The sequence below is a fragment of the Lampetra fluviatilis genome, chromosome 39 (genome assembly GCF_964198595.1).
Source record: "Lampetra fluviatilis chromosome 39, kcLamFluv1.1, whole genome shotgun sequence".
NCBI lineage: Eukaryota > Metazoa > Chordata > Hyperoartia > Petromyzontiformes > Petromyzontidae > Lampetra > Lampetra fluviatilis.
The window spans coordinates 7,923,613-7,938,265 of NC_136313.1; the positions used below are offsets into that span (position 1 = coordinate 7,923,613).

Genomic DNA, 14,653 nt, shown 5'->3' on the forward strand with positions numbered 1-14,653 from the left:
AAAATAATAAACATTTTACATAATAAAATACAATTCTCACGACGTTTCGGCCACAACGCAAGCAGCCGTCCACAGGTGAAAGACAGCGTCATTCAGTCATTCAGACGCTGTCTTTCCGACAGACCTGTTCTTCACCTGAGGACGGCTGCTTGCGTTGTGGCCGAAACATCGTGAGAATTGTATTTTATTATTTTTTATTAGTTTATTATTTTATTATTTCCCTTCTACGTGACTTTACCGAAAGAACCAAGAAGATGAATCCCTGCAGTCACGAAAGCTTTAAATCGATATATTCACTCAAATGCGACATTGTGCGTACTGTAGGCAGGCAGCAGTCTCGTACGGGTTTGCTTTTTTTCGAGCGTATCAACAGCACATAGCGAGGGAAACCTGTACTCGGCAGTTGATCAAGATGTCAATGACTGATATGGGTGATTCACACATCTCTTGAAGTATGTGAAGGTTAATCCCAATCCTGACCTCTCCGCTGTTGATCCCATAGCAATCATGCGAGACACATACAGCATCAGTGTGCTGCTGTAAGAGAGCCTCAGTCTTATTGTATGAGCAAGGGCCAGTAAACCTGAACCTTGCGAACTATTACAGCCTTTATAGTCTTAAGAACTTCAAGAAGAACCACAACTTTATTTTTTGCAGTTTACATCTTGTGACCGAACCGGGGCTTATCTCCCGAAAGATTTTTAATGTACCGAGACCACTTATCTTTTGCACATTTAACACGACAGTATGTCGCAAAACCAAACATCACATACCCACCCGAATTAACCACCAGTTCAAAAGTTGCGCATGGTCTCTCCGACTTTTCTACATATCTGCCCATACCGCAGCCTCCAGTTGAGTTGGATATTCCTTTCACTCTGGAGGCATCCGATAACACAGCGCACACTCGCAATCACGATCACGTAAATGTACACAATCGACCAGCAAACAAAAACCTTCTGCACGACGTTTGACAAGTGGGTTTGTATTTCATGCTATCCGTACATGGGAATTTATATACAGTACAAACAGTATTTGCGAATGGATACAAAAATATACATCTGAACTGCATTCAATATGCGAATTTGCTCTTTAAGCTTGTGATTAGCAATGCATGTGCTACCAAGCATCTGTATGGTTATCAGAATATATTCACCCAAGCCGAAATCAATCGCTCAACTTTACCGCTTACTTCGGGGGGCAACGGATCAACGTTCACGTCACGCCACAACATCAGTACCGGTGGGGGGGGCGCCCCCAGGGACGCTAATGGCCCAACCAGCAGAGACCAAATTCTGTAAGCGTGAAGTCTACGGACGGCTCTTGGTCTCAGCTAAGCCTGCAGCTCCGGTTCCCACAGCGGGGTCCCCGTGCTGCTCGTTCGATAACTCGGCGGGTCTGTGGACAGCCAGGCGCAGCAACTGCTTGCGAGATGTAACAGGTACACGTTTATAAAGTAATGTTATTCTGTGAACAAAAAACTCCACCCTCCTTGCTTTTATGAAAAACTTGAAAACTAAATGTGTACAACGCACTACCTACGACAGGGCTTCTCAAACGTCAGTCCTCACAACCCATCATGTGCACCAATCATGAGGGTGTGCATGCAAAGTGTAATTGCCATGATTTCGATTTAAAGCTTTCGTGACTGCAGGGATTCATGTTCTTGGTTATTTCGGTAAAGTCACGTAGAAGGGAAGTAATAAAATAATCAAAATAAAACATAATAAAATAATTCTCACGACGTTTCGGCCACAACGCAAGCAGCCGGCTCTAAGGTAATATCACATACCTGCATTTCCCATAAATATGCTAAATTCCTCTTGATATGCAAATTATTTTGTCAAGGCGCCCTTCCCCCCTTCCAACCCAGCTTAAATATACACTCCAAGCGTGGTGGTGTTTCATTCAGACGCTGTCTCCCCGACAGACCTGGTCTTCACCTGAGGACGGCTGCTTGCGTTGTGGCCGAAACGTCGTGAGAATTATTTTATTATGTTTATTTTTATTATTTTATTACTTCCCTTCTACGTGACTTTACCGAAAGAACCAAGAAGATGTAATGCCATGATTTGTATCAGAAAGAAAATAGTTTAGAGCGCAAAAGCGCTGTGTCCGCAGCAGAGGATACTACAGCAAATCCATTGTTGTGCCGTACACTTAGAGCTCGCTTAGTGCTCAAGATGCGTTTTCTCACTCGTAGCGCTTTTTAGATTTTCATTTTCAGTAAAAATGTTCTCCAGGACAAGCAGCGTAATAAAGAATCGGCGTTCTACAGCATAGCATGAAGCGAGGGGTGCCTGTAGTTTAAACGCTCCTGCCACTATGCTCCCCACCTATACTAACCCTCACAATGATCAAATAATCCGTATCATCAAGCAATACACTGTTAATTGCACGCTGATTCAGGTCACCGTTCGTCGACGGCGATTAGCTGTGAGCAGCCAATTACAGGTATTGTGATTTTTTGACCGAAAACGACATAACGTACACACATAATGTATGTTTATTAACTATGAATAACCCAACTAAGAATAGATATTATTGTAATTCATTAACACATCAACCCCCCGCCCCCGCCCCCTCTGGTCTTCGCAACCAATTGGCTCAAGTGAAGACATCACATTTACCCCCTCTAAGACCGAAACAGGATTTCTTCACAATTCTGGCTGTCGCCCGATGATGCTGGTTGTAATTGCCGGCGAAAGTTGTACTCGAACTGTAAATGTTGTGGGTTTACTCTCCAACCCAGCGGTGTGCTGAACAACTAACTAATTGGCACGTTTTGGCCGTCGGGCGGTGGTGGGTTTAACGACACTTTTACATCTACGCGATCGAACTCAAAAAAACCTCAAACAAATAATCCTCAACCGACGAAGGCGTGGGAAAGGCTCTCGTGTCCAGCAGCAGACTGGACATCCGGACATCTGTGAGAAAGAACTTTATAGCTCGATCGGATTCCTCCAGTATAAATATTCCGATTCTGGACTGACAAAACGGCCGTACGTGCCAAGTGGCAGGATGCGGGGAGTGGAGTCTGCGAAGCTCGGCTCCAGACCAGAGAATTCACACCGTACCGCGATCCGCTTGAAAGTAATTTCTGAAATGCCCCGGACACCAATTCAATTAGTCAGACCTTGGAACCCAATAGGACTCAGTCCGATGTGTGCTTGGACTGACGACCACCTTGCACTCCGGGTTGCTTATAGGCGGCTGCGGGTCTATGTGGTGGGCAGCAGGGGAGGGCCGTGCAGTAAAAACACATCGTTGTATTGTACTGTCTATGCTGTCACATCTATGCTCCCCACCTTCACCAACCCGCATTGACGGGCATCGTAAAGTACGGGCATATTAACAGAGGCCCTCACCCAGCACTGGATTGACAAAAGGCCTGTGCGTCTAGTGGAGGGGACTCCCGCAGAGGAATGTACGTGACGCGCTCATTCAAGCACTTCCACATCTTCGGCGGTCAGTGGGGGCACCGTGGATCCCCGAGAAGACTCAGAAGATCAGCTTCTTGGCCAGGCACCCTGCAGCCCCAACAAACACGATGACGACAGTGTGAAGGAAGGCCCAGTCAGTGACATTTACACTTCTAGAAGGCATGACAAGTAGAAATGTTAATCAACAGTGTCTAAATGTTTGTCTGCTGCACTGCCAAGATGTGTATGGTAAAAGTCTCAGAGAAACCAGACATTGAGAGACATATTTTTCATAATAAACGTTTTGGGGTTAGATCTCGTTATTTATAAATGTGTCGTAAACCCTCCACCACCCGACACGGCCAATCAGCAAAAAAGTGTCACGTTGACAAAAGACAAATAGTTCACTACTTTAGCCCACCGGTGTGTTGAAGAGGTAAACCACAACATTTACAATTTTTGAGTACTATGTTTCGCTGGTAATTGCATCCAGCATCATCGGGCAATTCGCCAGTGTTCTTGACAATTAAAACAAAGCAGAGCACATGGCTAGACCAATGTACATTGCCTGCATTCAAGTGAATAGAGACAGTGCACCAATGTCATTCAATATATGCACATTTGAACTACAAGCCATAATCAAAATGTGGTCTAACAAGGAACTTACATTTGAAGTCGCTCTGGTGTCGTTTATTCCAAATTACCGTCACATCATTACACCGAGCCTGTGACCAAATCACCCGGAGCGAGCCCGGCCTCCTCAGATCTCGGAGGTTAAGCAGGATTTTAAGCCAGGATCGTGCTTGACGAATAACCACCGTGCATGCCAGGTTGTATATATGCATTCAGACGCATCATTCAGACGCTGTCTTTCCGACAGACCTGTTCTTCACCTGAGGACGGCTGCTTGCGTTGTGGCCGAAACGTCGTGATAATTATTTAATTATGCTTTATTTTTATTATTTTATTATTTCCCTTCTACGTGACTTTACCGAAAGAACCAAGAAGATGAATCCCTGCAGTCACGAAAGCTTTACATCGTGAGATTTGTATTCACTTTATTTTTTATTATTTAATTGTTATTATTTGTTCTATCTACGTGACTTTACCGAAAGAACCATAGAATATGAATTCCTGCAGTCACGAAAGTTTTAAGTCATATTGAACTCGTTTCACGCCATATGTATCCAACCGTGTTAAGCGGAGGTGCGGGCCAGGCGTGGGACCTGGCCTGCTGCCGTAGGCTGTGCTTGGCGGCGGTCAGCAGACGGCAGTGGAGCGAAGTGCTTTAGTCTAATGTACGCTTGCTCCAAAAACATCGATGCCCCCTTGCCTTCACCAACCCGTACTTATCAACCAACGCCCGCGGACCTGCGCAGTTGTGCGAAGCCCTCATCCCGCAGTGGAGCGACAGGACTGTACGAGTGCGCGTACATAACGCCGGAGGGGGAAGGGCAGGTGGGTGGGTGGGTGGCGCTACGGCGGACGCGGTACCTGCTTCAGCGTCTTCGAACCTCTTGCGTTTGACGGTGCCGCGCTCATGCTCCTTCATGACCTCGCGGGCAAAGCTGGGCCGTGGCAACTGGGCGGGAGGCGTGGGACCCGGCCTGTTGCTGAAGTAGGGCATCTGCATCGCCTGCACGTACGCAGGCGTTGATGAGGTGAACAAAAACGTTAGGACTAAATCGAGCACGAGCGTGGATTATGTAACTGTTTGCAACATGCGCTTGCCTTTGGAAGTGTTAAAGTAACATTACATTGAATTACTGTTTTGTAAAAATCAATAAAGTAATATTACGTTAGCAGAATGATTGCCGCCGTGAAGCTTTCAAGGTAAAATGCGTTTACATATTTGCAAACAGTCCATTGTGCTGTGGTTTGTGCCTTTAAGTTTTTGGCAACCATTTCATCTATTTGATCACTTTTCAATACGGTCAGCTTCTACTTGCAACACAACTCTAAACCACAGTTTGGTTGATAATGGATCATTTGTATGAGAGTTATCATGCACTTCTTATTACGAGTGGACGAACACAGAACTGCAGTTTTCGAGGATGAAAGTAACACGCAAACCCCAACTTTGGGGTCGATTTTAAGAAAAGGTGTGTTTTATAAATGGGAGAATATGATACTTTTTAGAGCCGATTTCCAGAAGATGATTGTGCCGTTTCAAAATCGGGAGAGATGTCTTCTAGAAGATTATAATAAACGGCCGGTGGTGGCCTTCTCTTCTCTGTGTGGCAATGTATTGCTTTGGAGAACCGTCTTTGGCAAGAGGATTCTCAACCCTGCGCCTCCAACTTTTTTATTTGAAAGTACTCTACAGGGGGACAACAGTGTCTCATAATCCGGAAACTACAGTGTAGCATAAACGATTTAACCCGAGTTGGAAAGCGTGAATAATTAGTTAACACGTTCAACGCAACCAGCAGTCCTTCCACAACGCTCCCGACTAGGCCAGACAGGCCGTGCTGCCGAGGGCATCACCTGCGTGGCAGTGAGGCGGGCAGCAGGGCTGAATGTAAAGAGGCCCTGGAGGAGTTCCAGGAGATCATCGGTGGCCGCTGTGAAGATGTTCTCGAGCGGGGTGCCCGGGAAGGATTTGTACTCCACATAGTCAGGGAGGGTCGTCATCCCCTAGTGTGCATCACGGCACCGCAAGGCATCACAGTACAGAGTAAATTAATATTTGATTTTAATAGATCAGTTGCCGAGCACAGGCCCACCAGGCACAAAAAGCCAAGTGGCCAAACACAAACACCACCGTTAAAGGTGCAGTAGATAAGAGTTAAGAGCTCATTGAAGTGAGCGAGGTTGTAAGAGCCTGGGAAAAGGGACGAAGAGATGGAGCAGAAAGCAAAGTGCTTTCACTTGCAGTGTGGTGGTTGGAAGCACCGAATGAGATGCTCCCATGTTATATGGTGGTGTTTGTAAGCAGCGGTTGCGCTTAACGGTAACATACCGGCCACAGCTCCTCCGTGGGCGTTCCAAGCGCTTCAAAGATTTTGCTCAGTTGATCGAGATCCGAATCACCAGGCAAGAACGGTGTCTGAAAAAAAAAATCTATTTTATGAAAACTTCCAGTGTATTAGAAATGTGCGTAACTGGATTATAGTGTACACTGGGTGGTAACGGTGATGTGATTGTTAAAGCATTACACTGTGAATCCAACAACTGGAGTTCGATTCCCAGCCGTGGCTAACACGAGTGGCAAGAGATTTCTGAACTCGTCCTGGGCCTCTTCCTTCACCAACACACACTGACCAGCATGAACAAGTATGATCGAACCCCAATGACCAAAAAAGCATGGCGAGGCCTTCATCTAGCAATGGACTGACCAAGGGCTGTAAATACATTGCTATAGTCCATCATATTAATATAGCAACCAGAGAACCTGTCCAGTCACTGTCAATAAATATGGGCAGAGGATATCAAGCATCTAACTGAAATAAAAACGCAAAGACTGTCACGAAACCATTGCAAGCCTCCACTTGTGTAAGGGTGCGTCATGGGCAGTGAGATGCACACTGTCGCAAGTAGAATCGTGAGACTCACGAGCGAGGTTCGTGTGCGACTATCGTACGCGCTCGCAAAATGCATACCCGGAGCAGCAGCTCGGCGAGGATGCAGCCTACGGCCCACATGTCCACCCCGACTCCGTACATCCGAGCTCCAAAGAGCAGCTCCGGAGAGCGGTACCACCTGACAAGGGCAAAGACAAAGATCCCCCGTATAGCCTTAACAGACTGTAGGGGCAAGTGCTGTTAGCGAGCACCTATGAAGGCCGGAACGGTACACGAACGAGGGGGTGGGTGGCCAGCACCACGCCCGACCGCCTTTGTCTCCCCAGTGGCGATGTTTACACACCGCACCAGGTACTCATTTAAGGCCGAGTCGACCTAGGGGAGGCCCAGGACCGGTTCAGATATTCGTCACTGGTGTTAGCCGTGAGCGGAAATCGAACCCGGGTCGCCAGGTTCATAGCGCAGCGCGCTAACCACTACACCACCGCTCCCCTGACAAGGGCGCACACATATACACATTCATCCGAAACTTTCAAATTCGTAGGCACGCACACATGCAATTCTTTTTTTTTTAAGTCATTATATATAACAGCACTTAGAAATTCTAGCTGGTAAGCAACATAACAGTTCAGATCGTGCCATCATTACAGAAACCCCCCTACCATAAACTACTCCTGCAGTTTTATCTATATGCATTTCAGTTTCAAATGGAAACCTGGGGAAATATAAAGTAACTTTTTCAGAACCATATCCAGTTTCACATGATTACCCTTCAGGCTACTGATATGATTTTCTGTGGCTAGCCACAGTGTCTGAGCGTTTCTATTTTTCAAATGTCAGGCAACGTCTTGGCAAGTCGTAGCCTGACACTCGGCATTCTGTAACTTAAAGCTGCTCCACGTTCCCACAGCAAGAGACAAATGTCGTATCACTTACCGCGTCACCACCTGGTGGGTGTACACTCTGCTTGGGCTGCCGAAAGACTTGGCCAAACCAAAGTCGGCCAGTTTGAGCACCCCCTGCTCATCCAGCAGAAGATTGTTGGGCTTCATATCCTGCAAATATTACAAATGAGCCAGTCAATTCTCGATTTCACACAGTAATGGGGGGTGAGGGTGTAAAACAGCCCAGATAAAACAAAAGCACAGACAATGCAATACATATTTAAATTATCATGACAATATGCATGCATGAAGCAATTTCTCATCTGTAGCGGGAAGGTGATTCTCGATTAATATATCTTATATTTGCGTACGAAGGTCTTCAAAACTTAACTGGACATATAACCACTCTGTTGGCAAGGCTCTGTCCTTTATTCAGATGTCTTTTTGAGTTTGTTGGTTGAGCGCATGACGTTGATCTACAAGTACGGACTCCTCCGTACGTAGCCAACCGATTGCCACAGTGCGCAAATAAGTCCAACACGCATTAAATTAACAGCAGACTTTTCTGATGTAGTGGTGACGTTATGATCACACAAACACGGAAGCCACAAATTCTTCCCAGAACGCCCCGTGGCGATGCGTCGGGGGTTCTGTTAGCTGAAGCCATGCGGCCCTTTCATGGCGTCTTGCGACATTGAATGCCTCCTTCATTTTTGTGCAAGCGACGAACTTCATTTTGAGGCCAAATTCTCACCTAAAGCTCAGAGAGGCGATTCGCGTTTAAAAACATACCGACGTACAAAGTGGGTGAAAACGTAGAATGTGCCGCCGTTTTATTGTTTCTTAAAGCAATTGGTTTGTATGCGGTCGCATGGGCGCCGAGTCGCTGACCATTGATGAGTGAGGAACAGCTGATAATTGAATCAAGGTGCGGAGTGGGCACGGTTAATCCACAACTCGGATAATCCACCCACAGACAGAGCATTAACTTTGCTCTTTAACATTTATTTTTATATAAATTCCTAAATGTTTTGTCAACGCTGCAATAAAGAGTTTAGGTTTGCCAGTTTTGGTACTGTGAAATTATTCAACGATTTATATATGTATCATATCTGTCACCATAAACATGGAAATAAGCCCTATCTTGAATATAACTGTCAAGTTCATGTCTCAATAGTTAAACATTCAATGGCAAAAAATGTTAATAACCTGCAGAAGAGCTATACACACTCTTTAAGTTGTGTTTGTATTAATTACACAACTGCATAAAGAAAAAAGTACTATGCAATGAATGTTGTTCAAAAAGTAAACACACCTCTCCCATAGTGTACAATATAGGTTAAAAAAGATACCCACTAAATACAACAAATGTATAACCTTACACAAGCCTTAGGGCATATAAGTTAAAGACCAGGCCAGGAGTTCACCTAAATGTTGCAACGGGTGACCTGTTTGCTTACGTTTTAACTTTCAAACGAAAGTTGAAATTGTTGATGCATTAGCCCTGTCCATCTGTCTTATAAAGATGATCCAATAGGAGTTAAACTATTATATAAATTTAACATAGCAGAAAATATACATAAGAAACAAAATTAGTTTTATATTTTAAGTGCAACAGAACATGAATATTCTAATTTGGTTGAATCATAATGAGCGTGCCGGGCATAACATATCATCCCTGCTGAAATGGATATTTGATCACAAGCAAACATGCATTCATATTTTATACAAAATTAGTGTTGCTATTTTTGTTTAATGCACAGTATGAATATAGTACTGCATTGCAGGACAACCAAGCACAAGCATGAGCCACCTACCCTGTGTAGAATCCAGTGCATGTGCAGGTATTCCAGGCCCTGTAGAGTCATCACCATGAAGGACTTGATGTTTGCAGGACTCAGAACCAGGCTTGTATCCTTAACAATTACCTGCAAATATATTGCTCGCATTAATATTTAATTAGAATCATTCACAAGTTGAAATGTTTGCAACCAAGTGTGGCGAGGCACACGATTGGAAAATATACCGAGATAGGAAGAGAAAAAACATCGATTTAGCGGACGTATGCAGGTTAGAGGCATCAGTTTAATATGTAGGCTTTCGCGACCAATATTATTCATAATAGAGGTTTTTAGGTTAGATCGCGTAAACACGAACGTGTTGTTAAACCCGCCACCACCCGACAGCCAATTAGTAAGGTTTGTTGTGGGTTTACACTCTTCAACACACTGGTGTGCTGTACTCGTAATGGATTGGCATGTTTGGTTTACGCGACAAACCTTACCAATTGGCTGTATCGGGTGGTGGCGGGTTTAACGACACATTTATATTTACGCAATCTAACCCCAAAAAAAACCTCTATTATGGAGAGACATCGTGTTGACTTCAGGAAATTGAGAGGTCTTGGGCACGACATTTTGCTGGAAGGGATTACGGCTGGTGGTTAACAATAAATGACAGTTGCAGCGAGCGCAGGGGTCATGATGAGCAATTAATCATCTCAAGTTCTCGGTGGATCGTTACATCGCAGGAGCATGAGAGATGGAAACAGCTTGGCAAGGCCTTCATCCTGCAACGGGAGGCTGATGATAATGAAAACGATGCAAATAATGGTGAACATGATATCTGTTTCAATTACAATTTAAGCAAAACCACCTTCAGAATTAAACACATACAAATAAAAATGACCCTTCAACAGTAGTGTTCATGTCTCTTTTGTCTTACCTCGAGGTCAGTGTCCATGAAGTCAAACACCAAGCTGATGTTTGACTTGTGGCCAAAGGCATCTAAGAGCTAAATAAAACAAAGAATTTGAGTACGAAATAAAATCTTGCTTATTCGCACAGTGCAATATGACCGAGAACTCATATTGGTCATGTACTGCATAAAACAAATGAATGCTCTTTCACGAAAGTACATTTCTCGCTTAAATATTTCCACCACTTACTCCTATGATGTTGGGGTGGTTCAATTCCTGCAGCAATTTGATTTCCCGTAGGGCAGTCCTGTTAATGCCTGCGGAAGAAGCATTCAGAATATTCATCATCATGTGCAAGTTACAGCAATGGAATTGTTAAGATGCAGCCAAAGAATTGAGCACACATTTAACATTTAAGTAGATCTAAATATACAATGTGCCTATTAAATGTTTCATTACTGCAATAATTACTTACCATCCTTGGCCTCTGTTCTGTGTCCCAGTTTTATCTACAGCAATCAAGCACAGATCAAGCATACAAAGTAATGATTGGGTTGGTACGCAACCTTTGCTATTGTGCTACACAATGGCAAAGCAGAAAATGACATAAACTAGAGCGGTGTAGATACAAATATTATTAGGATTAAGTTGCAAATTGAATAAACGAATCAGGCCTTAAACATCGGGGACAGATGTGTATGTTAGATATACAGAATGTTAATCATCTCTCTTACCACGCTAAGTAGGCTCTGAGCCATTATACTACACATTGCGTTGTATGCAAAAATCTTCATAAAATCAAACAACACAGAACAAACCAAGTATGTGCAAAGCAATGGGCACTAATGAACCAACCTTTTTTATTGCAACTATTTTGTTCGTTACTTTGTCCATGGCCTTGTAGACCGTGGCAAACTGGGATGAAAGGGAGGGGGGAGACCGAGTTCAAACACTCACATTTCAAACAACGCAATCACCAAGGCAACAACTGACAGAGTTATGCATCTGCACGGATGCTTTTAACTGGACCTATGAAATGCTCCTATGAGCCTGAGCACTCTACTTAAATGCCATCTATTCCAGGAATTATATCAGAGTAATCATTTACAGCCATGTTAATCCACTGCTGTGTTGGCCATGGGGGTTTGTGGGCATACTTCATCATGCTGGTCTGTGTGGGTTGTGATGCAGCTGGGGGTGGAACTCTATATATATATAAATTAAATTTCGATTTAAAGCTTTCGTGACTGCAGGGATTCATCTTCTTGGTTCTTTCGGTAAAGTCACGTAGAAGGAAAATAATGAAATAATAAAAATAAAACATAATAAAATAATTCTCACGCCGTTTCGGCCACAATGCAAGCAGCCGTCTTCAGGTGGAGAACAGGTCTGTCGAGAAGTACTAATCGCATATCTGCATTTGCCATAAATATGCTAAATTCCTCTTGATATGCAAATTACTTTGTCAAGACGCTCTTCGCCCCTCCATCCCAGCATAAATAGTCGCTCCAAGCCTGGGGCGTGCCATTCAGACTCTGCCTTCTCGACAGACCTGTTCTCCACCTGAAGACTTGCGTTGTGGCCGAAACGTCGTGAGAATTATTTTATTATGTTTTATTTTTTTTATTTTATTTTTTTCCTTCTACGTGACTTTACCGAAAGAACCAAGAAGATATATAAATTACTTTTATTTTTACAGGAAGATTTTTTTAGATGGGTCCTAAATGATATTTGGCAAATGTATTGAGAATTTTACTTCACGATAATGTGTCTCCATGCCCAAACAAGACTGAATAAGAGTTTCTAATTTTCCCATTCGTGGCCCTATACCGGGAGTGGCAACTCCACATTCTCGTGACAGAGGCCGGTCCCCTCCAGTTTTTTTACTTCAAAGTCGTACTCATTTTCTCGAGCCCGATAGACAGAGTCGATTTAAACAAGGGCACAGCGCCACCTGGTAAATTATCATAAAAGCACGTGTATTTGTTGTAAGCTAAGCAGAGAATATTATTAGCCTGCTAGATCGTGCTTGGATGGCAATGCAAACCGGTATTGCAGGCTGCAATGTCGTCTGCTATACGTGATGGGCATCACAGGACTGAGCAGAAAAAATAATTTTGTATTTATGTACAGGACTGTAACTTCTATGTTGTTGGGTCTACTACTCGCAATGACCAGCGTGGTGAAGTATGTCCGAACAACTCTCATGACCGGGTAGCGTGGATTGGCAGTGGCGTTTTTGGTGTCTTTAACAGTTGAATTACACTTGCAAATGTTCCACACTTCACGGAAAACTGAAATGACATCATTATCAACATTTTCCCTTCTACTCCTACTGATTGACAATAAATTTGACAATCATTGTATCACACAAATAAACTTTTATCAAAATAAATAAATTGTAAAGCAACTGATTATGCATAAAAATATTAGTTACAAATGTTGAAAAATATTCTGATCAGCTGATGATGGCTGAAAAAAAAGAAAATTTCACTTTTGGGTGCATTTTTAAATAAACCCGTTGATTAAAAATCAATTTAAGGAGTTTTTTCCCCGTACGTTTCCCCAATGTGGCATATAAATGGGAAAACTCTAACGCGAATGACCTTTTGTCCATCACCACATAAAGCCCGTACACAGAACATGCAATATTCTCCACGTGGAATTGGTGAAAGAGCCCCCCAGCGATTCGCAGTGCGGCTGATCGTGCACGGCGCGACGTCGCTACGCTCCCATCCGTGGTGTCCCACAACAAGGCGATGGGCAGCTTCAGTTTCATCTACTTTGTATAACCCTGTGAGCCATTCGGCTCTTGAATCGGGTGCAACCGCAACAAACAAAAACATGAAAACATCTTAAAGTGATTGGTGTGGCCCAATCGGTTTCGAGGACAATGCCAATATTATCAGTGTTTTTTGTTTGCATTTGACTGCAAGTATCGTGGTTAATGCAGACATGAATCCTTGTAAAAAAAAGTTTCAGTTTTGTTGCCATAAAAAAGGGGAAAACCCCTATTATACTCTTAGGTTTTTTCGGTAAAGTCACGTAGGTAAAAATAAGTAATAAAATTAAAAAAAATAATAATAGAAATAAAATACATAATTATTATTTATGTTATTTATGTTTATTATTTTTTTTTACCTACGTGACTTTACCGAAAAAACCCTACGAGTATGAATCCTTGCAGTCACGAAAGCTTCAAATCTAAAACCCCCTATTATTATCATCATCATTATCCTAAAGTGACTTTACACAAACAGAAAAATCCAGGACAAAATCCAGGACAGGGCCTCCACCTCAAGCCTGAGTGGGGTGGGGGGCCCTGCGAGTGCCAAGGACGACGACGAGCCCAGGTAGGTGGGTGGTGTGATCCAGCAAGAAGCTTGGCTCGTACCTGTCCCTCGCCGAGGAAGTCGATCTTGTCGTAGCGCTTCGCTCGACTCTTCGCCGCCGCTGCCATTGCCGCAGAACCATTTAAAGCCGCCGCCGCCGCCTTCGCCGCCGCCATCGCTCCCACGGATTCCCTACAGCGGATGGTGGCGCCGCGATGCAACGCCGCTTCCTATTGGCCCCGAGCCGCCGCGTCGACCAATGGGAGGCGCCGAGACGCAGCGGTTGGCTAATCCGCGCTAGGGAATGTGAGAGGGGGTGGTGGTGGTGGGAGGGGCTTGGGGGGTGGTGAGGGGGGGGGCATGGGGGGTGGTGAGGGGGGGGGGAGCTTGGGGGGTGGGGTGGGGTTTGGGGGGGTCCAAACACGAGGTCTGCAGTTGGGGACCTGTATTGTGGCCAAGTTTATGACAATTATTAAATATCGCGACTGTGCATTTAAATATTAAAGGATGGCGATTCAACTCTGACGAGAAAACGAAGACACGCCCAGATGCTGCCCACTTGAATTGGCCTCTTTGAAGCGTTAAACAAACGCGATCTGGCTTGTCGGACAATCCGAGGTCGTTAGATTGCCATGTCAACGGGACGCCATGGCCCGGCTCACCAACGGCCCATTGTAATACATTTAAGGGGCCGTCCATAAATGACGTCACGCGATTTTGGCTGGTTTTTGACCCCCCCCCTCGTCACACGGCGTCACAAAAAGTCAGACCCCCCCCCTCAGATATGACGTCA

The 14,653-nt window shown here is 44.4% G+C and overlaps 1 protein-coding gene across 1 annotated transcript; it reads right to left on the reverse strand.

Annotated features, from left to right (window-relative positions):
- Positions 1-623: 623 nt before the first annotated feature.
- CDK7 (cyclin dependent kinase 7) lies at positions 624-14,077 on the reverse strand. Its single transcript, XM_078874616.1, has 12 exons — positions 13,923-14,077; positions 11,384-11,443; positions 11,004-11,037; positions 10,778-10,845; positions 10,555-10,623; positions 9,648-9,758; positions 7,883-8,001; positions 7,025-7,124; positions 6,385-6,471; positions 5,910-6,059; positions 4,917-5,058; positions 624-3,530 (listed from the first exon to the last, which is right to left on the reverse strand). Exons 1-12 carry the CDS (start codon positions 14,034-14,036, stop codon positions 3,502-3,504), a joined length of 1,083 nt encoding a protein of 360 aa, XP_078730742.1. The 5' UTR covers positions 14,037-14,077; the 3' UTR covers positions 624-3,501.
- Positions 14,078-14,653: the final 576 nt, after the last annotated feature.

Bases quoted from the DNA above. Each gene is read 5' to 3' on its own strand.
- CDK7 (XM_078874616.1), bottom strand. From the start codon at position 14,036: ATGGCGGCGGCGAAGGCGGCGGCGGCGGCTTTAAATGGTTCTGCGGCA. The intron at 8,002-9,647 runs GTAGGTGGCTCA...TAATATTTGCAG, and splicing joins TGCACTGGATTCTACACAGG to GATATGAAGCCCAACAATCT. The intron at 6,472-7,024 runs GTATGCATTTTG...TTTTTTTTTCAG, and splicing joins TCGCCGAGCTGCTGCTCCGG to ACACCGTTCTTGCCTGGTGA.